Source organism: Curcuma longa, chromosome 2, assembly GCF_044706935.1.
Source record: "Curcuma longa cultivar G26 ecotype Majalengka, Jawa Barat chromosome 2, ITB_CL_G26_1.1, whole genome shotgun sequence".
NCBI lineage: Eukaryota > Viridiplantae > Streptophyta > Magnoliopsida > Zingiberales > Zingiberaceae > Curcuma > Curcuma longa.
Window position 1 is genome coordinate 9,885,418 of NC_133862.1, and position 26,506 is coordinate 9,911,923.

Genomic DNA, 26,506 nt, shown 5'->3' on the forward strand with positions numbered 1-26,506 from the left:
ATTCCAACTTATTTCCCTCCTGCGCATTCTTGTAGTTTTTTTGGGATTTCTGCGAGGATTTGGGGTTTAGTCTGCTGGCGGAAAAGAGTGCGATACTGACGGATGCAGGTAAAGGAAGTATAAGCTGTGGCCTAAGTCATCTTCCCTAATGCCACCCGCCTCTTCGATAAGAACTGTGTTATCTCGGCATTTCTCTACTCACCAAGGGCGACTACAACTTCTATCGTGTCTGACTGGCTCTTCGAGCATGGATCTGTGTATGTTTCTTCTAACTGTCTTCCTTTTTGGACGCCCTTTGCCATATTTCCATCATTGCTTCATTGCCCTCTCTTTGGTTTGTTGTGTGAGATGTTAGGAAGCAGATATTTGTTGGATTCTTACTCCTTGGTGTTCTTGTTCACAAACTGCACAGGACTCTCAGGTCTTGTTCACCTCTTCCCTCTTGTGGAATGCATGCTTTTAGATTGTTTATCTAAATCATTCATGAATCAAATAACTCGATACTTTCTTTAGGTTATTGTTTCTCTTTCAAAATATCCCCATTTTGTGTGAAGCATCATCGTATTTCTCAACCATTTTGTTATCTCTGGCGAAATGTTCTACCGTATGGCTTTCTTTATGCGTTACTCATTATAATTTGCTCTTGTGAAATCACCTTCCGATTGCAACTTTCCTTTTTTTTCAAATGTAAAGCTTTATGGCGGCTATCTTTGGAAGGAGGATGACGAAACAAAACACGCCATCCGCTGTTTTGCTTTTGCATAATAGAAGAAGAGTGTGTGGTGGGGTCCACGTGTCCCCAACTTTCAGAAGACTGAGAAGAGAAGGGAGCGCGGGGGAGTTCTATTATTTGAAATTGCTGAAACAACGGCTCTCTCGGTGGGGCCCATTTTCAGCTCCCATGTTCAATTAGATATATTTTAAATATTATTATTATTATTATTAAAACGAACTAAAGGGTGCTAGGTAGTTCAGCTGTTATTTTGCCATTTGCGTTGATATTATTTAAATAAAAAATTTTAATCGGCTAAATTTGGCGGTGGGTACCAAATTTGAAAAGTGCAGTTGCACTGTTATTGTACAGGAGGGAATTGGCAAGGAATTAGTGAAACTTGGAACGGTGGGCAAACCGTGGTTTGTGTCCTCCGTTTGGGATTTCCAAATTTGGAACGGAAGTGAATAAAAGAAGCTGCTCCTGCACGCGCCCTCGCGTACGCAGAAAAGAGAGAGAGAGGGCTAAGAACGACAAAGGGGAACTCTCTTCTTTCCTCCCCCGCCGCCTCCGCTCGGCTTCTCGTCGAAAACCCTAGATGCTCCACCGCCTTCCATCCTGGACGGGCCTCTGGGCCGCCTCCGTCACAGCCGCCGCCGCCGCCGCCACAAAAAGGCCTCTCCAGCATGCGCTCTTCGACATGCGGCTCGGCAATCAAACCCAAACCCTAACGAAAACGCCGGCTCTACCCTGCGATGGAGGCGGAGATCTCACTCTGTTGCTCTCGGACGAACTTCTTCTCCGCGTTCTCGCCGCTGTCCCTGATTCCCTTCGCCTACCCGCTTCCCTCGTCTGCAAGAGATGGTTCCGCCTTGTCGGCCGCCTTCGCCGCTCGCTCACCCTACTCGAGTGGTCCTTCCTCGACACCGGCCGCCTCCCTCTCCGCTTCCCGGACCTCACCGATCTCGACCTCGTCCCCGCTTCCTTCGCCTTGCCTTCGGGGTCCGCTGCCGGCGCGCCGATCCTCACCAGCGGCCCCGTCTCCGTTGTCGTAGATACCCACGCCGACCCTCCCGTCGGCGACTGCCGCTTCCTCGATCCGGATGCGATAGATCGCTGCCTCGAGATCGTCGCCCGTGAATGCCCCGGGCTCCGCAAGCTCTCCCTCGTCTCCGTCGCCTCGGAGACTGGGCTCATGGCGGTCGCCGGAGGATGCGAAACGCTGCAGGAGTTGGAGCTTCACCGGTGCTCCGACCTAGCCCTCCGCCCCATATCTGCATTCGCGAATCTCCAAATCCTGAGGGTGGTGGGATCCGTCGAGGGACTCTATCGCGGGCCCGGCGTCACCGACATTGGGCTCACGATACTTGGCCACGGCTGCCAGCGTCTGGTGAAGCTCGAGCTCAGTGGGTGCGAGGGAAGCTACGACGGCATCTCTGCCATCGGGCGTTGCTGCTTGATGCTTGAGGAACTGACGATCGCCGACCACCGGATGGACGCCGGGTGGTTGGCTGCGTTGTCCTTCTGTGCGAACCTAAAGACGCTGAGACTTCAGAATTGCAGGAGCATAGACGCTGATCCGGGGCCATTGGAGCACCTCGGAGCTTGCCCGGCCATGGAGACACTGCAAATTCATCGGTGCCAGCTGCGGGATAGAAGAAGCTTGCAAGCGCTGTTCATGGTGTGCGAGACGATTAGAGATCTTGTGCTTGAAGATTGTTGGGGATTGGAGAATGACTTGTTCAGTCTCGCGAGCATATCAAGGTATGCGTGCTTCTTACAAATTTCCTCCCTTTTCCCCCTTGCATGTGCTTTCTTATCTGATATATTATCGATAGCAATCACTATTTTTTTTTGTTGATTTGGTTTGTTCGAGTCTAGTCTCGTGTAGCAGGGCGTGGAATGGCACTGATAGGGTTTGAGTCTGTTCTTTTTGATGATCAATGATCATTTTTGAATGATGACTCAATCCAGTCCATTCCATCCATTCCCTATTTTAAGAAGTGGAAAGTTTCAATTCCCGTTTATTAAATTCCACTTTTACTAAACGTGATACTTGTTCAAAAATAGATAAATAAAATGAGTGAAACAAGTAGACTAGATCGATCTGGTCGTCAGGCAGATTGATCTTGTTGCGTTGTGGTATGTGGGCTGATCGTTCTGGGATGAGCCAAGTTGATCGATCATGCTGGGTCATGCCAGGGGAGCCGGTAGGCTGATCATACTTAGCAGTCGGACCTGTTGTGTCAATCAAGTGAACCAATTGCATCAGGCATGTCAATTGAGCTAGAAGTTTTGGTAAGCGAGTAAACTGATGGGATAATTAGATATAGTGAACTTGATAGACTGGATGTGTTGAGTGGACCTATGGAACTGATCCCTCGCTTGCCTTTGCTTTCAATCTATCCTTCAACTTATCTCCCTTGCTCCCAATCTATCATTCATCTCTTAAAGGAAACAGAGAGTGAAAGAAGAAAAAAAAAACCACTTGGACCTTGTTTCTGCATATATCAAAAATAGTAAGGCTGCGTTTAGTTTAAGAAATACAGAAATACAGAGACATAAATACAGAGACAGTAGAGACAGGGACGCATTTACAATGGTCTCTGTATCGTGTTTGATTTTGGTAATACAGAGACAGTGGCTGAGGCGCGCAGGGCTCTGTTTTTGGTTGGATTCCGGTCGGATTTCCGCCACAATCCGGTCGGAATCCGGCACCGACCGGAGCGCCGGCGAACTGCGTGTCCAACGCGCCCGGCCCGACGGCCGGCGGTGACCGGACGGCGGCGTGACGGTGCCGGAAGCGGAGATGAGTAGAAATTCTGTCTCCGTCTCCATGTCAGTGTCCCCAGTTTGATAGTGGACAGAAATTTTGTCTAAGACGGAGACAAAAATCCTATTTCTGTCTCTGTCTCTCAAAATCAAACGGGGGCGGAGATAGAAATCTTATTTCTGTCTCTGTATTTGTGTCCCTGTCTCTGAAACCAAACGCAGCCTAAGAATTGTAGAAGAACGATAACAAGAAAATTATTTAGAAGTGTCTCATTGAACAGGGTGTAAATGAATAGGATGAATTGTTTTTTAATAATCAAAATGCAAAATAGGTTTCCATTAAGTTTGAGTTGGTAAGTTCAGGGTGGATGGTTAAATAACCATATTCCCTTTTGCCACCAAATGCCTTCTGTATCTATGACTAGTTATTTAAGTTGAATTAAATAACCATCTATCACAATAACTCTGGAAAATTTTATTTCTAATTGCTTTTTCAAAATGGTTCATAAAGCTTAAAATCTTGAAAATGCACCATCAGGATTTGAAAAGTCTTGCATTATGCCTTCTAATCATCAACACTTGAATGATAACATGACATTTTTCAGCCTTGAGGAGTAACATCACATTATTTTGAGATCATCATTCTGTTATCAGTACTCTAGGAAATATTTTGACAATCAGAAAACTTTGGGAGCATTTCAGAAAAACAAGAAAACATTAAAAGGTACAATGATTTCTCCCTTGTTAACACTTATTTTGAGTCTTTAATCATGAGAACTAGTTATGCATTTATAATCTTGACAAAATAACGAGTCTATTTCAAGTGACGTGATGTTAGCATTCCAAAACTGCATCTTTATGTGTTGCTTCAAGGGCTGCATATTGTTGGGCTATTTTTAACTGATCTTACCTCGTGTGATCTGAAAATTCAGCAAAACCAATTCCCAATTCCAATCTCAATTAGACAACCTTGTGTGAACCAAATTAACCTCGGTGCAACAATACTGATGCTCCATCTAGGAATAAGCTAACATGTTCACTTTCTGATCACACACTACTCTTTCCTTGCACATGCCCTCTAGACAGTTTACTGGTATCTCCTTGTGGTTTATTGGTTGTTTACTTTGTTCCCCTTTTTTCATGCGTAGGAGGGTGATGCATCTCTCCTTGAAAGGATGTTCACGAGTAACAACTGCAGGATTGGAACAAGTAGTTTTGTCCTGGATAGATTTGCAGAGACTAACGGTTGTGTCATGCAATAAAATCAAGGACAGTGAAGTATCTCCTGCTCTATCGAGCCGTTTCTTTTATCTCAAAGAGTTGAAGTGGCGTCCAGATTCAAAGTCTGTCCTGGCTATGAGCCTCGTGGGGATGCGTCTTGGAAGGAAGGGTGGGAGATTCTTCAAAAGGGTGAGAATGTGAAGCCGTTATTGTATTCTATACCGAAATTCCCTGTCTCATGCCTAAAGATATCAATGTAGCTCTTGTTTCCTTTCAGCGAACGCTCTGGGTTCAACATCGACTAAAGGACAATGAGGAAGAACTGTGAAAAGCATATATGTTACCCATATGATGTACATCATGAAAAAAGAAGGATCTGCCATACAGTGACAGATTGCAACGCTCATGGATATTCAGTCGCTCGACAGTGTGGTTTCTTGATTCAAATGGTAAAACTTTTCGGGTGACACTACGAAGTGGCTCATGTAATGATGGTATGATACAATTTACGACTCAGAGCCATTTTTCCAGTTATCCCACACCTCGCAGAATGCTGTTAGCTTACACGTGGGTTAGAATGGTGGTAAGTTCTGTTTCCTCACCTTTCATAATGATCTCTTCTAATTTCCTTAGGCAATACGAGCTGCTCTTTGTTTTTTCATAGAACTCGGAGGCAGGATCGAATGCCGTAGCAAGAATTTAGTAAATTTGGGGAAATTGCCAAGCGGTATGATTTGTTTTCTTCTTTTGCAATCAAAGATCAACTTTACCAGCACTGGTTTCTTTTCTCTTTTTTCTCCTTGGTTTGCATTTTGTTGGGCTCGTAAACAATTCCATTTCACCTTTTGTTTTCCAAAATGAAGATGCTAAAATGTATATTTATCGATATTTTGACATTTGTTTACTTTTATTTAAAACAACTTAATCATCATCAATATATGAAAAATTTTGATAAGGAAAAAAAATAATCACGTGTTTTCATTTTTAGATGCAACTTGTATTATCAGAGTCTTTGCCTAAATTTGACAAAGATGGATGGACGTAACAGATTTAGAGAAAGAAGTCAAATATGAAGTTGGTATTGGTTACATAGAGGACGGTGCGATGATATAGTAATAATAACGGCGGGGCAACATAATCTTCTTCGTCTCAGCCCATTGCTTACTAAATGAGCATAATGATGATGAGCTTAGCTCTTTTTGGAATAGTTATTTACAGAGAGGTACGAGGATGAATCCCCTTTGTTCTTCATTTTCCCGCCGACAGTCTGATCGACTTGCGATCTTCATCGTCTTCGTCAATCCAACACACTCTGGAACGTGCTTTTCCTATCAAGGATATCATACCCTTTAAAACTCCGCCTCTCGAGCTGGAGCTTATTCTTTGCATCCAGTTAAAAAATCCCATCGCCCCTTCGCAGAACATTGGTTTGGGCTACATCATTTTCTAGTAGTTTCCTATTTTCCACCCACTCTCTGATGCTCACTCAGCTCCTTTGCTTATGATTCATTTCCATGGGAAAAGCTTTAAATTATTTTGGGGGCTCACTTAATCTAGCCCAACTTATTGAACCACCTTAACCACCAAGCCTGCCTCATCTACAGACCATTTGCTCCCATTGTGTCCATTGCTCATCCACCTCATTTGATCCACTAAGCCAACTCCACCCAAACCATACTGAGACAGATTGGAAGCATTATGGAATACAAGCCATGATATATTGCATAGTTTTCTACTAAAAACTTCCCCTCCATGAAAAGGAATATTCATAAATTATATTAAGAGAGAAGATTTGTGTGACTGTAGCTCTGGCAATATTGCTGCAAACAAACTACAATGACTATAGTACTAAAACTATAAAGAGACTGAACTATAAATAGACCAGTAATTCAATGATTAGTTCAATCTAAATCAGATCAAATAAGAAAGATTATGAATGCATCATCAATGCAGGAAATTTATCCAAATTGCATAATTTGAATGACAAATTAATACTTTGTCAAGGTTCGCAAAGTGTACATGAAGGTACTATAGCCAGCAGCAGCCTTAAGCATCGTCACCTTCGAACCGAATGACCCATTTCTGGACGCAAACATGTAAATAGACAAAATTAGAGTATAAACAAAGATGAAAACAAAGATATTATAGTTTCATCATTTCGAAAGAGGAAGAAGCACAAGCAGATAGGTATTCACTCAGCGCAAATCTTGCAGATGAACAATGTAAACAAACCTTTAGGAATAGCAAAAGGATGAAGCATAAATGCTTCACGTACCCTCGATGGGATCTGGAAAAAGGATAGTTTGGTCACACTCTAAGCTCTACCACTTGATGAAATACAATTGACTAATTAGCATTTCACGTAAATTAACCATAGGTTATGTATATGTATCACAAAAACCAATAGTTCTTATATATACATGATGCTTCATGTATATACATAAGGAATCTATTGGTAAGTTCAAGGTTCAGTCAGTAAGAAAATACATACAGGAATATTTCTTTAAAAAGTATCTTTAAATTGCAACATAAGGTATTTACAGATCTCCACAATGGTTATAAAAAAAGATGATTTGTAAATCATCGACAGCTTAATCTTGTAAACCTAAAGCTAAAGCTTTGCACATGAAGCTAAACTTGGTTACCCCACCCTATTTGTTGAGCTCTATGGAAGGCAATATCGCTAGTCATATGCAAATTAATTTTTTTTTATACCATTAACAAGTATTTTTTGGTTCATCTTTATCACTTAACTATAGCTGAGACCAAACCCCTCTAGGCTGAGCAACACATGAGGTGGGTGAACTATTCAATCTTCTTTCATATCACAGAGGCAACCTTTTTCCTCCAGTGACAAGTGAGGAACTAATTGGGTTGCTACTACACAAATTATTTTAGTGACAGAACTCATCTTCATCCTCTAACATTTCTCACTCCTCTTACATTGTTAGAGTTAGGCTCAACACAATCATTTTTTCATTCTTTTCCTGTTGCTACTCAGTTTGAGCTCAGCATAGGCAACAAAATAAGCTGCATATATCATTAATGCAGGCATCAATACCCCAACTCAAAATGAGATTTTAAACTCAAGTTACTCACATAATCACCAGCAACAACTTAAACTAAAGAACAACAAAACTAAGATTAATTGGCAGCTTTTACATGATAAATACAAATATCATCCAAAATTAAAATATTTAAAGAATTAATAAGCAAGCCCCAATCCAAATAGAGATAAGTAAACAGAAGCTACCACATCATTACAAAATTCAACACCACACACAAATTTCTAAGAGTTGTCTGCAGTCCATATAGAGAAAAAGCTTTAGCACTAAAACTTTAATAGATACCCCTCAATAAAACATCCAATTTCTGGTCCTCAACATAGACTTCAATGTGCCACATCAGACCAAAAAAGAACAATCTTCCACTACATCAGAATCAGAAATTAAACCCACTCTTTGGTTAATAAGTCTGGAAGCATTTCATAGCATCATTGGTCCAAAGACTACCATTGAAATCTTTACAATAAAGGCACCATCAATTTCTTTTTCAACTTTATTCATATACAAAATTATCTTATAATTAATTGGGATTATATGTTCAACGGCATTTTGGTACATTAAAATTTCAAGTTAAACTAAAAAACATTGTAGTTAAGGAGAATGTGATGCAATATGCAAAATCAATTTCAGCAATTTACAGAAAGTTGTTTTTTGAGAAAAAACGTAACATCATCCAGCTATTTGTAGTGGCATAGTTGGGTATATTGTATGTCCCCCATTAATTTGCATAAAATTAAAAAATAGTAGTATGGGCATTGATCTCTGACTCATGGGAATAGAGGTTGTCTGGTTATCGTACTATTCATAGTATAAGTATAGGTTGTTTGACTGTTGAATTGTTATAATTTTTACACCAAACGTTAAAAAAAACGTCGTCAAAACCATTAGCTAAACTTGCATCCAAGAGTCTTCGATGATAAGCAAGAAAGAAATCGCAGCAAAGCTACTCACAGATAACTTGAAACAGTACGAGAACAACAACACGGCACTAGAGTCCGGGAGTAGTGCGGCAGAGGATACCCTGTGAGAGAGCCCGGCCGCCATGGGTCGTCGTGCTCAAACGCGAAGTCAGTCTGGCCGCCGCCATCGCGCTGTGCAAAGGGAACAGCGACTCCACGCAACTCCCCAATTCCACAGGAATCCTTCGTCATAAAAAAAAATCCCAACAAATAAAATTACGATACCCAGAGCTAACAGCAGCAAACAAGCAACTAACCTCGTGAGAGACGAAAATCGGCGGGTTGGGCAGGGAGCCGCTGCGCCGGCGGCGAAGGAAGAAGACGGAGAGGCGGGTCGCGATCGGGCACCGAATGAACGGAGAGGAGATAGAGGAATGATGCGACGCAGGGATCCCGCGCACCTCGAAGCCATTGGAAGAAACGAAGGAAATCGCCCGAGAGAGATTCCCGAGCGGAAGGACGTTAGGGTTTAGGTTAATGGTAGGAGAAAATGGGTTATATAGGGTCGGGTTGGGATGTTATCGAACTTGTTGTCTCCGGGATCCGATTGGCTGCGGATCGAGATCCATGTAGGAGATGGGCTTATGAGGCCCACGACAAGATTAAAATAAGAGTTATTTCAACGGTAAAAAAATCCAAAAATAAAAATAAAAACACTTTTCTATTTACGTCAAATAAACACATGAATTCAGAGTTAAAAAGAAGTCAGAGTTAATCTCATATAATTGAAATTTTTCCTTAAAAAACACATGAAAATGAATATTTACGTCAAATAAACATCAAGCTTTAACTTATCTAAGTGAATGTATATATTCCCAATCAAGTTGTTGGTTGGGATCGAGTTAAGTTGGAGTGAAAAGATGGTGTAAGCATAGGTATTAGTTCTCTGTTCAATTCAGACTCTAGCTGGGACATGGTTCATGACATTGTAAGATTTTAAGGTCTGAGCATATTTGGAGAGAATGATTCAAAAATCATGTTGGCATCATGGGTATGTAGGACGGCCTCCTACATTTCAAAGAGATCTTAATCAGTTAATTGATGCCTCAGACAGGCTCCATGGCACATCAATATAGTTCATCTTCAAGTGTTTCGATTTTAGGGTCAGCAGTTCCTCCTGGAAACCAGTTGCGGTGCTTCCATGGAACTTAAATGATGCAGTTTTCTCACAAAGAAGACCAGTACGATTTCAAATGAAATAAGTGATTTCCGAATATCTTGATCGTGATTCTCCATTCGGAAAAGACTAGAATTTTACATACAGAATCAACCGACGAACAATCGAAATGGGGGGAACATGACTCAGCAAAAACCCTAGCCGGCTGGCGAGGCGAAAAATTCCAATTAAACAAAGCGAAGTTGAAATTTAAGAATCAGAGGCAAGGAGGGACCTGGCAACCGCAGCTCCGGCAAGCCGAGAGGAGGATCTTCCCGCTCCTCATACGAAGAACAAAGGATCGGCAAAACTTCAATGCGCGCATGAATGTCTCCGGCAACGGCAGCCCTCGGGATCGAAGGATCCTTCTCATCGCCTCTCCGCTTCCGATCGCTTTGGTTCGTTTGCGAGAAAGGGCGACCGGCGACGTGAGATTTTATAGGCTGCCAGCGTCACTTGTTAATCACGTGCCGTCCATGTTGGTTAGATTGGGCTTTCGTAGGTAGGCCCACAAGGGGAGTGAACTCCTTTGTAAAACTCGGCCCATGAAACAGCCCAAGTAGGTGATGAGAAAATGCTCAATATGACCGGACTCCACAAGTTGATGCATCAATGAATTTATGAATTGAAAGGAAAAAATGGAAATAAACATTTATCAACTTTTTGACACCATTGAATAGCAAAATCATCTTTTCCATTAAAATATTTGATCATCAAAAGTAGATGGATGCATAGATATTCAATTTCAATCAAGAAGGCACAATTAACCTACAAACATCTTGCAATAATCTCTATGGACTCTGTTAACCTGCACAATTCTACTGCAAGCAGCAAGAAATTCAATAACTTGACGCGTACAATCATAATTTGAGAATAAATACGTTCAGGCTCCTGATAAAGAGCATAATTAACTTTGAACCTATGGCATTATACACCTAGTCATCTGATAAAAAAGGTTTCTTACACCATCTATCATCCGAGAAAGTCTTTTCATATTGCAATCTTAGGGATAGCATTTATGTACATGAACCCTAGATTTAATTCTGTCATAGTAGCGCTGGAAATCTATGTGAACTGAAATACATCAGTAAGGAAGCTATCTGCGATTTATCTCTGACTCTGACCTGGAAAAAAAAAACACAAAAGTGGAGAATTTAAATAATCGCGTGTCAGATAGGATAAGGATAAATGTATCTTTTTCTCCGGAAGAAAGTTACCTCTAGAAGATGGTCCACCTTTATGCAAGTTCTTGGTGCCTTTATCATGTGAAAAACTGGGAATCTTGGATATAAGCAGAGAGCTTTGCAATCCCTCCAGTAACTGCATTTAGTAATAGCATTGACTTAGCAGAAAACCTATCAATTTGAAAGCAATGGCAAACATGGGATCCCAAAAATATTCCCTATTAATTGATACACTGCAAGTTCTGGTGTTAGACATTTGTGATATCACCTCAAGAGAGTATGTATTAGTAGAAGCACACTGGTTTTTTTCCCAAGGAAAAGTGAAATTTCAGAAAAAGAATACTAATTCTCAATTGCGATCTGTATTAGAAGGTGACTAGTACATATAAGCAGAGTTCTAGAGGGCAACCTAATGATATAGGAACATTGAAATCAAATTTGAAATGAAACACAGTTATTTTGTAACTCAAAAGTTTGTGAATTTAGTATCTACAATTCCAAATATAAAAAACAGTGTTTGTTGGCGGATTGCAAGCTATTTCTAGACACGGCCCTATATAGCATAAGGTTCTTCATTCAGCCAGGGAGAAAGTTGGTGCACAATGTGAAACATGTGAGGCATGATGCACTAACAAATAATGTTACTTTAAAATGGCTTAGAGTATTTACTTTTCCGATGTAAGATTAGCCATAGGGAATCCTAAGATACCATGGAACAATTATTATGTACTAATTTGTGAGTCATCAAGTCATTGCTAACAAAACTCAACTACTATACAATGCATATGACACATTATGCATAATACTAGGATGTGCCTGTTTATGTGATAGGTACGATGGCATGGGGCATGTCCCTAGACAGCTACCATGGAAAATTCGAGGGTAACATTCCTGCATAGTTGCCCAGCTAGCACTTATCACTATAACATGTTCTCAGAAGTCAAGAAAACAATGCTTCAATTATATACTAAATGAAACAGACAAAGATATCGTACAAGTACAATGAAACAAGTTAGAAAGCTCACTCTTGATGTCGGCTGAATTCTACGATTGGATCTTCGGGGTTCAATAACATCAGATCTTTTTCCAATATTTTCTGAACCTTGAACTTCAGATCCGGACGCCAATTCTACACCAGATGAACCCTTTTCTTTCTCCTCTATTTCAACCTCAAGAGAAGAGGATTTCTTCTTAGATGCTGGAATACCTTGAACAGGCTGAGCAGAAGGCTCTAGCACTGCAACATCTACTTTACCAATGATATGTGGAAGAGAACCAATTTCCATTGAATCCTTCTTCTCTCCTGTGCTAAAAGAAGTTTTAAGACTCACTTCTACTCCATTTGAGACAGAGGCACTGGTGACCAGTTTATCCTTATCTACAGTACTCTTAACCTGAACATTCTGTGACCTCAAAGATTTAAGCACTCTGGTGTTCAAGTTGGTGGTTTGCTTTCCTTTTGTCTCTGCTTTTGAGTTGTGCCTCCATGACTGTGATGCTTGGGGAATCAAATATTTTGCAAACTTCATGGAATCACTCCTTTCAGCTGCCTTTTCAGTCTTATCAGCTGTGTAGTGTTTGCTAACCTCCATAAACTTCTGTTTCTTCCCAGGCTTAGGAACACCAAATACCACCTTAGACCCATCTTTCTGAAGGCCTGCTCGTTTTACCTTAAATGCATCGTTGTTATTTCCCTCACCGACATTCTTCCCCATGGAAAACATTACATCCTTTGCTGACAAATTAAGTGGGTTTGTCTCTTCCAGCTTGCTCGAGTCATTTGTGTGAGTATTCGATCCTCCTTCAATTATTTCTTCTTTACTTTTGTTCTCTAATCGCCAAAGCTTTTGACGTTTCTCCTGGGGTGTATCACCCTATTGCAGGATAATAGTAAAACAGATTTCAAACACAAAAAAAATCCAGAAAGACACACTTAAAGGAGTGCAAATGCTTAGCAGGTGGCAGTGGAATAAAGGTTAAAAGAAAATACCTCGTACGTTTCAAGACTGACCTTTTCTTTCGCACGAGACCATTCTATCCATTGACCATCTTCCCAAATAAGTGATGGCCGTAAGTTCCAAGCTCGAACAACTGACAAATCACCCCCTGCAGTAAACAGTGAACAGAATAGCCAGATTCAAATGGCCAATCAAAAAGAAAGAGAGAAGAGAAATGACAACCAGTAAACAAATGTTTAAATTATAGCACGCAGATATGTAAATGCTTTTTCTAAAAATCACTAAGACATGGAAGTTGCACTTAGAATATAGAAAAGGATGGTTAAATAAATGCACTAGTCCAGATAAATATTAAAGAATAATAAAGGTTCAACAACCAATCACAGAATGAATTGGAAGTGCATGAGTATCATTTGAATAACAGGAACTTTTATGTAGTGTTCCAATATATGGACAGATGCAAATGTACCTTGTTGTAGCCCAGCAACGTAGAAAAAATAAGGAAAATAAACCTACGGATCCCAGTGCAAAATTACTTGGAAAGAGCTCCATCGAACACAAGGGTGCATACATATGTATACAAAATCTCAAGCTCTTAAGAAAGCGACAAATTTATATATTTATATTGTTTGGCACTCTCCCTTTGTATATGGATGGATATACTTCAGATTGGCTTAAACTACATTAATTGATGAGATTTTTAGGTAGAACTTGAAATATGGACCACTTACTTTGCTCTGATATTATCCTACTCTTCTCCAATATCCTCTAAAAGATGATTGTCAAACCACTTGTTTTAACAGTTTGAGTCGGTAGAAAAGAGACCAATTTATGTATTTTACCTCCTTAACAATTACATAGTAACTGATATTTGAAATATGTATTTGTTTATAACTAACCGATTACCAGAGTGCCACCATGTATCATTACACTGTTAAATAATTTATGTTGCCTTCTTTATAAGCAAGTGGATGTAACCAAAAGAAAACTCAAAGGAAGGAAAATATCACAATTGGCATACAAACATACCTGAAAAGTGTACAGTTAACTTGGTTTCATCATCTGGATTCTTATCGGTGACAACACCTTCCCACCAACTGAATGTACAAGAAGCGCACACAGTTACTTCATGATTGCCATATATGACAAAGTAGAACTAGGAATGACTAGATCAAAAATAGATTAAGAAGTACTCATAAAGACCTGACAGGCGAACTATTAAGCACAGAGAAAAGTAAACCTCAGAAAGTCAAAAACATTTTATGGAAAAGTATCCACCGTGTCTGCATCTTCTTTTGCAGTTTATATGGAAAACTGCCCGGCAACGATATTTAGTCAAAGCATATGTTCATTTCAGAACAAGTAGGGCACAGAACAGTTCTTGATTGAGATATCAACAACAGTATAAATATTTGCTACGATACTTTCAATGGAGGGCTAAGAACCATGCAGCTGGCTCAAAAGTTTAAGACTAATAATATTTTTAATGAATAAACATTTAAATTAGCAATTTTTATAAATTTAAAAAAAAAAGATAAAATGAAATACATAAATTAGGCTCACCGATCACGCATCCATGCATCTACCCTGTCACCGACTGCCCAATTGAAATTACCCAGAGCCCCTCTCCTCCGCTTCCTTGTTCCCTCTGGTATACCTACCATTATGCTATGTGCTACACGTATTCTGGGAGGTTGGTCACCTTTGGATTCAAGTTGTATCCACTCCTTGAGCTTCTCATGACCTGAATTGGTGTTATTGGCATACGAGCTTTAATTACTAAAAAAGTTTCTACTGTCAAACAAAACTTAAAGATTATCAACATATACTCTAAATTATACTCAAAACAATATTTCCTTTCTTTTATAAACCAGCTGAATCTAGAAAAAAAAATTCCATGTGGATGGTGATGGTAAAAAGAGTAACATTTTAGATACTACAGTGATCAGCTTGATAATTCAAAAATATTATACCAATAATTTGGCTTCTTCAGTTTCACAAGTAACAATCTTTTACCTTCATCAGAAGGAAGATCCTGGTACTGCACATATGCTTTACTGTCTTTGATATCAACGACAAATGCAGAAAACCAAGCTCCTTGAAGGCCACCTTCTTCAGCTACAACCTGAAGTATTTTGTCCAGTGTTTTTTTTAAAAAAAAAATGATAATGTATTTTCCAATAAGGTGCGGCTCCAACAAAGTAAATCTCATCTTAAAGTAGGTTACATCTGTAAAATCCAGGTTTCAAGAAGACAGGCATTCAGGCAATGTCAGTGGTTGTACCACCTAATCCTAATCTAATACTTGGGGACTCTTAAACAAGTAAGATTGGCTGTTAGATTAGCAAACAAGCAAGCAATCTAATAAACAGTTAATTGTGTTAAATTCAAGTTATGGTGAGTAACAATTACCTCTGACTCAATTAAAACAATAAGTCCAATTTATTCAATAAACAATTTTCCTAGTCACCAAAAACAAGCTTCAATTCAAGGTCGTCTAAATCTTCCAGCTTCCATATATCAGTAGGAAGTAAACAAAAGAGTTAGCTATTTGGTCATTTGTGAAGTAAAATAAGTGCATTCCTTATCTTGAAATCCACAATACTAACACCATACTTTGACCAATGTATGAGTCTCAGAGCCAATACATGAGAAGAAATGAGATAATTTGATGATCTTATAAATAGAGTTATTACGTATTTTTAATATTTTTTAAAAATTAAAGACTCAGGGACTGTTAAACATGCAAGGTAATTAATCAAGCTAACAAAATCATCTGATTTTGAATGCTATTCCAACGCGTAATGACATTTTTCATCATAAACAGATCATCGTGTTGAATTCAAGCTCAGGTTATTAAAAGTGTATCGGTGCCAACAAGGATAAATCCAATTTCTTAAATAAATAATTTTCCAAGTCACCAAAAAGAAGCTTCCATTTGAGGTTTTATAAACCTCCCAGCTTGCAAACGTCAATAGGAAGTAACCAATGGGTTAACTATTTGCAGGTTTAAAGTAAAATAGGTCCATTCCTTAACTTGAAACCCCACCATGAACATCAAATTTTGACCAATTTATGAGTATCAGAGTCAATACATGAGAAGAAATGAGATGATTTGAAGCTCTTATTTAATAGAGATATTAAATATTTTTAATATTTAAAAAATAGAGAAAATGAGTCGATAATCTAAACATTCCCAGCTTGGAAGATTCTTTCCCTGGCTGGATTTGTACCTCAACATGGGAGCCCGTCTGAATGGTACTTCCTTGTGTAGGACCTCTTCCAGTTGAAAGGATCTTTTCTCTGCCTGTTAACTCATGCCCTGACAAGCCCATATAAATCAATATATAGGTGAATCTAAACAAGGAAAAAAAGTATGCCCCAAACAATTGTAATATTTTGTGAAAGTTCACAAGCGCTCACCTTCATAATGTTCTTCTGATGATATGGACTCCTGATTACCAGAAGACCTTTCAATAATAGAATCTTTTCTCGTATTCTGATCTGATGCCAATTCAGCTTGTTGTTTTGTGTATAACTCATGATCACTTGCTATAAACAGACCTGAATTATTCTTCGGCTGTAAATTTGATTCAGCCCCAATTTTAGTCGTACGATGTCGTTTCCAGTAAACATCAGGTCCAGCTTCTACTATTTCATTTATTGAGAATGGTAGAGGGTCCCCCATTGCAATGATGGTTCCAACTTGGGACACAGCTTCTGCAGCCATTTCTGCAGCTTTTAGTATGGCATCCAAGTTCTCAGCCCGCTTCATGGCTGCAGAGGATGCTTCTACCCTCCTCCTTGTAGCCTCTCGTGCAGCAGAAATGACTGAAAGACCATTAATGTTGTCCTTACCTGCAGAGGTAAGCAAACTTTTACCGATATCAAGGCTACTTTCGGTGCATTGAGTACCATTTTCAGCATATGAAGAATTAACTGCCTCATCTGCCATCAGCTTAGCCTGCAACGCAGCCTCAGATGCAACCTTAGCAACTTCTGCAGCTGCCTTTGCTACAGAAGCAGCTGCTGCAGCTGCAACAGCTGCAGAGACAAGCTTCCCTTCAACCTCCGATGGAAGACCTGATTTTTGAACAGTCATCTGTTCCCAAATAGTTTGGCTGTGCTTAACAGCAGCGGCGGCAGAAGCAGAAGCACTGTCAGCTTGCACCTTTGACTGTTCAATATGAGTACAGGTCTCTTTTGAGAAGATCGTCTGTGGAGAACTACTGCCCAGTATTTGGTAGTAAGGGGCAGTTGGTGCTTGAGATGTAGTTGAAACAAAACCAACAGATGTACTAGGACTTAGAGAACTAGATAATCGAGGAAGGGATGAAAAACTAGGTACATTACTAGTGACATAAGTGGCAGAAGCAGAATCTGGTTGAGGTTGGGGAGTAGAAATATTCAACACGGGCTCCTCCAATGCAGAAATCTTTTTCCTCTTTCTGGACTTCTCCCTAATAGAGGTGCTTTTATTTCCTGCAGGAGTAGCTTCCTTATTTTGAATCTCACTTGGCAATACTGCAGAAATACTTGGAGCATCTTGACGAGGCAGTAAGGCACTTGGAGAGGTAAGCTGCATATTTGCTGCATGAGATTTAGAAGTATCTCTTGCAGGTGTTACTTGAGATGTTTCAGAAGCTATTGCAGAAGAATGATGTGCAGCAGAATCGAAAGGTGAACCTTGTGATGGAACAACCCATGAAGCATGGTGAGGAGGACTCGGAGAAAACCAAGGTGTAGAATTGGTCAAGTACTGCCTCATCTGCGAAGTCTGATATGAATGTAAAGGCAGGGGAGATTGATTGGATTCTAAGTAGGTGCCTCTTGTGATATTCGAGGGTAAAACATCCTTAGATGATTTCTGGAATGGTGATTGGAAAGAAACAATGGAACTTTTTGTCGCTGCAATTGGGGTCTTGCTGTCCCTCCTACCAGCAGAGGAGTTAAGAGCCTTGCTTGAGAGAGGGCTGCAGCTGACACCTTGTTCTGAAGTCAAAATAGTAACAATTTTGTCAAAAACTTTAACTTACAATGATGCAATTGAAAACCACATGAATGAGAAAACAAAGGGTACCGGAACTGCTGGTCAGTGATTTCTTGTTATGAAACCTTTCTGAAGCAGCACGCCATGTTTTCTCCCATAAGCTCCTTCCTCCATCTAAGACAGCAAGAAAGTTCACATCAGTCAAAATGAATAAGAAAGATTTACAAATTTTTTAAAACACTAACCAGTTCCTCCGAAGGCTGGTAACATACAAGCCTCATCTGGCAGGACTCCTTGTCTGAAATAAGTAAAATAATACAAATATAATTAGCTAAATCAAATAATAAAGTATAGGATACTTAAATAATAAAGAAACAAATGATCATGAAGCATCTGCAACTCACATGAGAGATCCATAAACAAAAATCTGAGCGCGCAATTGTACTTGTTGTAAATCTGTGAAAGGCTGATGAAATAGAGGAGCTGATGTGCTCATATCCAGCAGATTAGATGTTTGAACATTTGGAGAACAGGAAGATTTCATAGTATTGGTATCAACATGCAAACCTTGCTGTACATCTTCTTTGCTAATTTTGTTTCTTAAGGCTCTACTAAAGGTACTACGTGGTGTCCTTTTGCTTCCTTTAGCGTGTTTTTCTTGTGACTTCTCATTAGCATTCCCTTTTGAAATGCCCGCCTTCCTAGTTGCACGAGCAGATGCTTGATTCTTTTTGTCTTCCACACTCATGCTAGGATTGATAGTAGTTTCTTTTACAGTGTCACTTGAATGTTCGTGAGAAATTTCCGTAGAAATCTACACATGAGAAAAAGAAGCTAAAATTAGTTGTAGATCTTACCAACTGCAGCGACTATAAATGGATATTCAAAAGCATGTAGATTTAAATGGTCACCTGAGGTTGTTCTAAGGACTGAGTCGTATTGGTGAATTCCTGAGTGTCTTCTGGGGTATCATTTTTAAGTAGGGGTACTATGAACGTGAAATTTTCATCATCACCTAAAGTACTCATTTTGGGATCTTGAACTGTGCCTTTAAAGCTATCAAACTTTGGTGCCTCTAAAGAAGAGCCTGTAAAATTTTGCAACAAACTATTCCTTTCTCTATACTGTGTGCTATTCCTTTCCTCAAGGATCCATTCTTTGCAACTAATAATGGTAGGTGAACCACAATTTGTATCATATGAACTTGGCTTTCCGCCTTGAGGATCGAAGGAGGAGGACTCTAGATTACCTTCAGGCAAAGGCAACTGAGAAAGGCTATTTGTACCAATCTTTGACGTATCAACTGCAAATACATTTTTGCATGGCAAACACTGGCTTTCAATGGAGTATAGTAAATTGCATATCTACGTGCATATATGAAGTAATATGAACATCTACAAGGCTATAGCATGATAACATGCAAAAGATTATTGTTATTATGTAATATTGTGAACTTCACTCATCTGACCTTTATAAAAAGATAGATAGTTGATCTAATAAGATGGCATTATAATTTATTGTGTAACTAAATAACTAAATCACGCATAAGACATCCTATAAGCACATGAAACATGCTAATGGTGTTGACTGTTGGGGGACGTTGTACACTAAGGACATTTATGTACATGTGCAAATGTGAAGGATTGTACAGATTCTCTGTAGGGCAATCAACTGATAACCATTTCAGAAGAAACATATTAATGACCTAACTAGATGACATCACAATATATGTGTAACTAAACATGAATAATACATCATATAAGAACCAAAAAGAAGTTCTGATGTTTGACTGTTGACAAAATGTCATGTTGCATACAGGCAGAATTTTAACAGATACATGTATTTCCAAATTCAAAGGATTCTAGAGATACTTTACAGAGCCATAAACTAATATTTTAACTCTTCCATTTGAGCAATCTAATATTAATACAAGGTTAGAGATCTTCTGTATGTCTAGACAATCCATGTGAAGTAAGCTAAATAAAGAATCTCTACCAACAACAGGGCTAATGAGAAGTATACTCACATTCTATATCAGTATGTTTTGGTTTGTCAGAATGGTTTGTTGGAGCTAAACTTGCATCTTCTTGTTCTGTGCTTTTGCAAGTGGAAAGAGAAAATGCCCCAGTCGAAAAAGCCACCTGAACTTCATCACTTTTGGTAGTTTCTGTTAAAAACAATGCACTCATCATTTGTATGGACATTTGCTATAAGGTTTAGAAATCTCACCACGAAACCTTATATCTAGTGAGGAGAGACATTAGCTACACAACATGCAATATGGTATTCCAAAAACACTCCAGGTCATTTTCCCATCTAGCAGAAACCTCACATGTCGAATATATTCATCTTGTATGCATCAGAAACATGGGTCTTAGGTTACTTCCAATCAGAATCCAAATATGTGAAGCCAATTCTAATCATATGAAAGGGAATTTAACCAAAATTACCAACATGATTGACCAAGGGAAGTTATACTTTCATGAAAACATGACTCAGCTAGAGCATTGGCACCCAACAACATGTTTGTATACTTGTTCCAACTTAAAATCCCTTGGAACCTTTTTGATTTGAAAAGTGAAACCACAAAAAGATTTTTAAAAAAACTCTGATACTGGAGAAAGGCACTTGAATTAAAATGATACAGCATCACCCCTTTAGGCCTTGTGAGAAGTATAAATCATATAGATATTATACAGACTTAAAGCTGAAATAATCTAATTCCATCATGCAAATGATAATAGAATGTAGCTATAGATGAACATAAAGGGAATTCTTAAGAATCCAGAGTAATGTAAATGTTTAAGTTTGAATTAGAAGTGGGATCCTCTTCGGAAGTTGAACTTAACTAAGAGAAACATCACAGCATGATAGAAGATACGGTACCCTGTTCATCAGAAAAATTCTCAACTGATGGACCCTTCGCATCTGAATCAGCCATCACATTGGATCCTCCTAATGTCTCACTGGTTGTACCAAAATTCACAACTGACAAGGAAACGGCCTGTGCGTCTTTCCCATCTGAATGTGAATCAGGAGAGGATGACAGTATGATTTCTTTCTCTTCTATTATCACTTCAACCTCAGAGCGTAGCAGCTGGGTATTCTCTGAATTGCTCAAGGAAAGAAAATTAATCACTTCTGAGAAAGGAATAGATACAGGATATCACAGGCATAAGCTCAAATGTCTTTTCTGTTCCTGATTAAAATTAAAATTATAAGACTACAGGCAAAAAAATACCATACAAATATATTACCTGTTTGGTCCTTGATTGATGTTTCATCACTATCCATCAACACACCATGGTCCTGTGTTTCAGATGACGATAATTGTGTATTTTCAGTAGTGGGACAGTGATCCTTAAGTTTATTGTCATTTGAACCGACTGATTGGGTAGAGTTATCCTTTTCCTCTAAATGACTAATGTTATCGACATTTGATTCAGCAACCAAACAAGCAGTTTCAGATATTGGATCTAATTCCCCATGAGAAGAAGAGGTCTTATTTTCTGCACCCTCCAGTAAAGCAGAAGGTTGCTTGGGTACAGTTTGCTCTGAGGCATCCACCTTTTCAGTAAAATCTTTTAAGGATTTATTGTCACCATTCTTTGCTCTCTGCAAAATATCCAAGTTATGGGTAGTTAAAGGATGCATCTGTGAACCAGTATCATCTTCAACCGCAGTTATTTCAGTTTGTACTGCAGATGAAAAATCTATCTTCCATTTGTTGTCACCAATAATAACTCTTTTGGACGTATCAAAATCTCTCTGTTCCCCAGAACAAAATGGTTGACTTTCCTCAAGCAATAAAGCAGGAGAATTAATAGGTCCTGCTGCTATATCAGAAAGCTCGGTTCTCTTCTCAGTGACAGCTTCAACAAAATTCTTTCCAGCATCCTTTGCCAAAGATGGTAACTGAGCAGTATCAGTTGATCTTTTATCCTCTGTCTTCGAGTCTTTGTTCAAAGATTTCACTTGGTAAGCAATAGCTTCCAGCAGTCCGTCGGATTTCTCTGAGAGCACAGTATCATGAGACCCTTCATTTTCCAACACCAGAGAATCTATTGGTGGAACCATTCCAGAAGAATCCTTAATAGCACAAACATCATTATTGAGAGCCTGGTCCAAAGAATTGTGTTCACCATGTACAATAGAAAATGTTTCACTCTGCTTGTTTTCAGACTGGGATGATTCTGAGTTCTTATTCACATTAACAGTATGGCAATCTACCTTCTCTGGCTCTGTTAATGATGAGTTTCCCAATTTACTTGCTTCAGTACTTGCAGTATTGGTGAGTAAAGCCAAGGAGCAATTCTGACTGTTGCTGGGAACAGAAGTTGCACTCATTTCATGACGTCTGTTTACAGCACGACCACAATCATCAAATGAACTAATCGCTGATGAATTATCCAATACGTCCTTGCTCTGAACCACCTCAAGAAGTTCACCAGAAACCAAACATGCTTTAGGTACCTCAACCGATGAAGAAGTTAATTCTACATTAGTAGTGAATTCTGAGTCGACCACCTCCCCAACAGCATGATACTTTTGGTCAGATAAATTTATATTCAAAACAGAATCAGAATTTTCATAAATGGGAGTTTGAAGTGAAACTCCATGCTGGTTGGTTCTAGCTATATCATCACTCAACCCCAGAATATCTTTAGCAGAGTCTTCTTTTGGATGTATTTCTGACTGTGTATTCATGTTTTGTGCGTTTACCTCATTATCTCCAAGAGATTTTACTGGCATCCGTGCAAATTCAGATGGAGTATCAGACCAAACGTCGTTCCCAGTAGTGGAACAAGTCTGCAAGGCACTTGAGCCAAATTCTGCAGTACTATGTCTAGGAGAGAACTCTTCAATCCAATTGTTTTCTTCACCTTGAATGCCAAGAAAAAGCCGTGATTCAGCTAAACTATCAAACCTTAAATGAGACTGAAAATGATCATCAATATCAAATTTTGGAGGATCATATGACTGTAAGCTTTGGGGAAAGCCATCATTATCCTCTCCAATTAGTTGAAAGTTCTGGCTCTGAAAGTCACTATCATCACAATCCATGGATAAACCCCTGCAATGATCTAGCATGTTTATTATAAACCCAAGGCTGTATTCACAGGATAAACAATAAAAGTAAATTTAAACTTGTAAACACACACACCCCAAGATGGAAGTTAAGAGTATGAGAATATTAGTATAGCCATTTAAAATGAGGGTGTGGAAAAAATTGAAGAAATAGAAACAACCATAAGTCACACGTGCAGACGCAAGGACGGGTGCACACACACATACAGAGTTAACAATGATGTGAGACATAGGAGCCAGAGCAAAAATATATTATCCTTCCATTAATCTAACAGTTCCAGAACTGGAATTAAAAGCCCACCTTCAGAACTAGCTTCATGTTTAGCAAAAGAATTTGTGACCAAACATTAAAATGCTATATCACACTCATATGGTGTTGCAACATTCACATTCAACATTATTAGTTCCAAGATCACAAAATTTGTACAGTTTCAGTAATACAACTCACCATATGTCAACACATTAAATATCCTATATAACCTACCAAGGCATCCTAGTAGTAGAAGGAAGCCAAGCTAAAAATGGAAGATGAAGGGAAAATTACTCTTGACAAAAAAATTGTATAGGAAGATTCCAATTATAAGAAAAAGTATCTGGAATTAGCTGCAAGCATCCCATGTGCCATAGTAAGATTAGCCTTGAATCATCATTGCACACTAATAAAAAACTCTCCTGCAAGTTAAACTTAAAAAAAAAATATCCTACAAGCAAAATTTTACATTGAATTTCAGATCAAACTATACCAACTATAACAATGAATCCAGAATAACTCATCATACACTAACAATTCAGCATAAAAGCATTGGAACACACTAAATTTTAGTTGAAATGAATTTTCGATCTTGGTTAATTGAAATCTTATATTGACTGAGGTTAAGATTACTGCACATTTTCAGTTCTTCATAAGATATAGATGTATCTGAGGAACATTTAAGAAGTGTTATTTGGAAGTAATGAGACAGTGGTAGTGCCCATTATTCTAAGCAAATATGATTTCAAGGAATATTAGCAGACCTTACTTAAAGGATAATTCACTGCAGATAAGCAACTCAATTATCCAACAGAACATTTAAGATTGCTACGCATTTTCATTTCTTCATAAGATATATATTTGTCTAGGAGCATTTAAGAAGTGTTATTTTCATTATTCTAAGCAAATATGATTTCAAGGAATATTAGCAGACATTACTTAAGGATAATTCACTGCAGATAAGCAAGTCAATTATCCAACAGAACGTGTCAGGATATGCACAGACAAATAAATTTAACAAGTTAAACAGGATTACAAGTTGGCTTGCAAGTAGCAACCAAGGCATAATTGTCGCAAAAATAAACTCACCAATCAACATAATTGAATTCGACCTTGTGCCTCAGAAAAGAACTGATTTTTGGAAAAAAAAAAAATGAGACAGCATTTTTATTCAAACAGCATTTCCCTTAAAAGAGTTATTTTTGGATATGATTCAGCATGGTCATATTAGATCAAGCGTACAGCATACAAAGGGGTACCTATGATTCAAAGACAATGCCAGCATCCAAGACACACAGAAACTATGGCGAACAAAATTCATTGACATGAGTGGCGAGTAGAAACGAACAAGAAAATTCCAAAACGATATTGATGGCGCGAGAGAATGCACTGGAAAAAAAAACTGAAGTAAGGCCAATGTGCAAAATTGGTAGCAAAGGGCCCGACTTTCAGGAACCATAGATCAAAAAAGGCAGCAAGATAAAAATTCCCGCAGAAGACGGATCAATTCGAGTACACAAATGACCTAACTCTATTATGCCACCGGAGACGCACCCGAAGCGATATATTCACCTATTACTAGAAAAACTAACGAATCAATACTAAAACGACAGAAGCCAAGTACGTACCAAAGGAAGAGCGGCTAAGCTTCCACCACCCTCCATCCGGAGACGAAGTGTTGCCCCTTCAGCGTCCGGAGCCGAAATCCCACCCGTATCTTCTGGCTCTCATCGGCGCTTAAAGATGACCGGAAGCGCCTTCCCTTCCGCCCAGTAAACCCTAGCTCCGACGAATCTCACGAACGGACGCGCAATCTCCTGCTCCGGCTACGAATTCCCCATCGAATCAAAGGCTGAATTCGAGAGCAGGTGCGAGAACCCTCTTTCTTCCCCACCTCCGACCTCTCTCCGTCGTTCTCGTCGACGCTCGCCTATCTCGCGCTCACTGGCTCACACGCCTCGCACGCCCACCCTGCGACCTGCGTTGGATTAGAAGGGGCGTATTCGACGAAGCCCTGTTTCTGTAAGGATCCTCTCCAACGGCGTCTCTAAATTAATCCTACAGATCGAATACATCGCCAGTTTAAAACTCAGAACCCGAGTGGGCCCATCTTTCCGTACAATCCGACCCGCGAAGGATGGGAGGTTTTATGCCGATGGTTGGAGGGGATCCTTACCAGGACCCCAAGTGGAGAGGCTGTGGTGCAGAAACGGGCATAGAATGTGTTGGAATTACGGTAGTACCCACCACGGTGTACTAATTCTACGACGGGTGACGGGAGGGCGTGCCGGTCACGTGTCGAGTTGCGTGGATTGTGCCAAGGATATTAGATCCAGCAACGGTTTGGAGATTGCGCAACACGTGGCGACGAGATATCGGTTAGCGTAAATTTTTTAATTTATTAGTAAAAAATGATTTAAATTTAAGAAATCATTTTATTTATTTGTTTATTTTGACACTGAATGATAGTTTATTATGATTTAATATATGTATTGAATAATTAGCATAACGATTAACTGACAACGAGAAATCATATTAAACTTATTTATATTGCATTCGAAATATTAAAGGAAAAAAATGATTAAGGCTCATGTTAAATGTGCTCTATGGGAACAAAATCTTGTAGCCCAACCATAACTTACAATAATTGAAGTGTGCATTGACATCGCACAAAGCTTTGCCCTTGTCAATTCTATCTACAAAGCCGTGTCGTTGTTTCGCTGTCGTCCAACTAACTGAACTCCCAACCTATTATCTCCCTATAAAGAGTATCAAAATTAATTTGACATCATATATTGTACTGTACGGCCTTTGTCCACTCCATGTTCAACAATATTTTATTATAGTCTGTAGGGATCATATCGTTCACATTTAGAATTAATTGAAATGTTTAGATATCTGAATTAATTTAAAACCAATATAATCTTAATATATTGTCAAAGTTTGCAAGGTCATAGCCTTAGGCGTAGTTAAGTTGGTATCCAGTAGTAGAAGAAGGCAAGTAGACTTACATGCAATAATGGACAATCCCTCAGTTTTAGTCACAAACTATGCCAATGGGAAATTCACAACTGTCACATAAGAACCCGTTTAGTACCTAATTTACTTTCAACTCATCGTAGGATTGACAAGGGGGCAGGTGGGTAGCCAT

General features: G+C 39.2%; 2 protein-coding genes and 1 long non-coding RNA gene across 6 annotated transcripts; 1 reads left to right on the forward strand and 2 right to left on the reverse strand.

The window, feature by feature from the left end:
* Positions 1–1,310: 1,310 nt before the first annotated feature.
* LOC141821070 (F-box protein At5g51370-like) lies at positions 1,311–5,133 on the forward strand. The gene is made up of 3 exons (XM_074708436.1): positions 1,311–2,476; positions 4,633–4,894; positions 4,983–5,133. Exons 1-3 carry the CDS (start codon positions 1,311–1,313, stop codon positions 5,031–5,033), a joined length of 1,479 nt encoding a protein of 492 aa, XP_074564537.1. The 3' UTR covers positions 5,034–5,133.
* A 1,624-nt stretch (positions 5,134–6,757) lies between these two features.
* Positions 6,758–8,736, reverse strand: LOC141821072 (uncharacterized). Its single transcript, XR_012601193.1, has 3 exons — positions 8,722–8,736; positions 6,938–6,992; positions 6,758–6,787 (listed from the first exon to the last, which is right to left on the reverse strand). It is a non-coding gene; the product is annotated as an uncharacterized LOC141821072 (long non-coding RNA).
* A 1,992-nt stretch (positions 8,737–10,728) lies between these two features.
* Positions 10,729–25,290, reverse strand: LOC141817975 (protein SWOLLEN 1-like). Of its 4 annotated transcripts, XM_074705600.1 has the most exons (18): positions 24,984–25,290; positions 21,275–23,091; positions 20,904–21,125; positions 20,044–20,184; positions 18,929–19,320; positions 18,585–18,831; positions 18,422–18,500; positions 18,263–18,315; positions 18,108–18,191; positions 16,451–18,019; positions 16,261–16,349; positions 15,044–15,152; positions 14,591–14,771; positions 14,057–14,124; positions 13,060–13,175; positions 12,095–12,943; positions 11,103–11,205; positions 10,729–11,009 (listed from the first exon to the last, which is right to left on the reverse strand). In XM_074705600.1, the coding sequence occupies exons 2-18, from the start codon at positions 23,079–23,081 to the stop codon at positions 10,993–10,995; spliced, it is 6,126 nt and encodes a 2,041-aa protein (XP_074561701.1). In that variant the 5' UTR covers positions 23,082–23,091; positions 24,984–25,290; the 3' UTR covers positions 10,729–10,992. The 4 variants fall into 4 exon arrangements, with proteins under 4 accessions (XP_074561701.1, XP_074561694.1, XP_074561686.1 ...); XM_074705593.1 differs by having other exon boundaries at positions 13,081–13,175; positions 18,422–18,831; XM_074705585.1 differs by having other exon boundaries at positions 11,121–11,205; positions 18,422–18,831.
* Between the last annotated feature and the right edge of the window lie 1,216 nt (positions 25,291–26,506).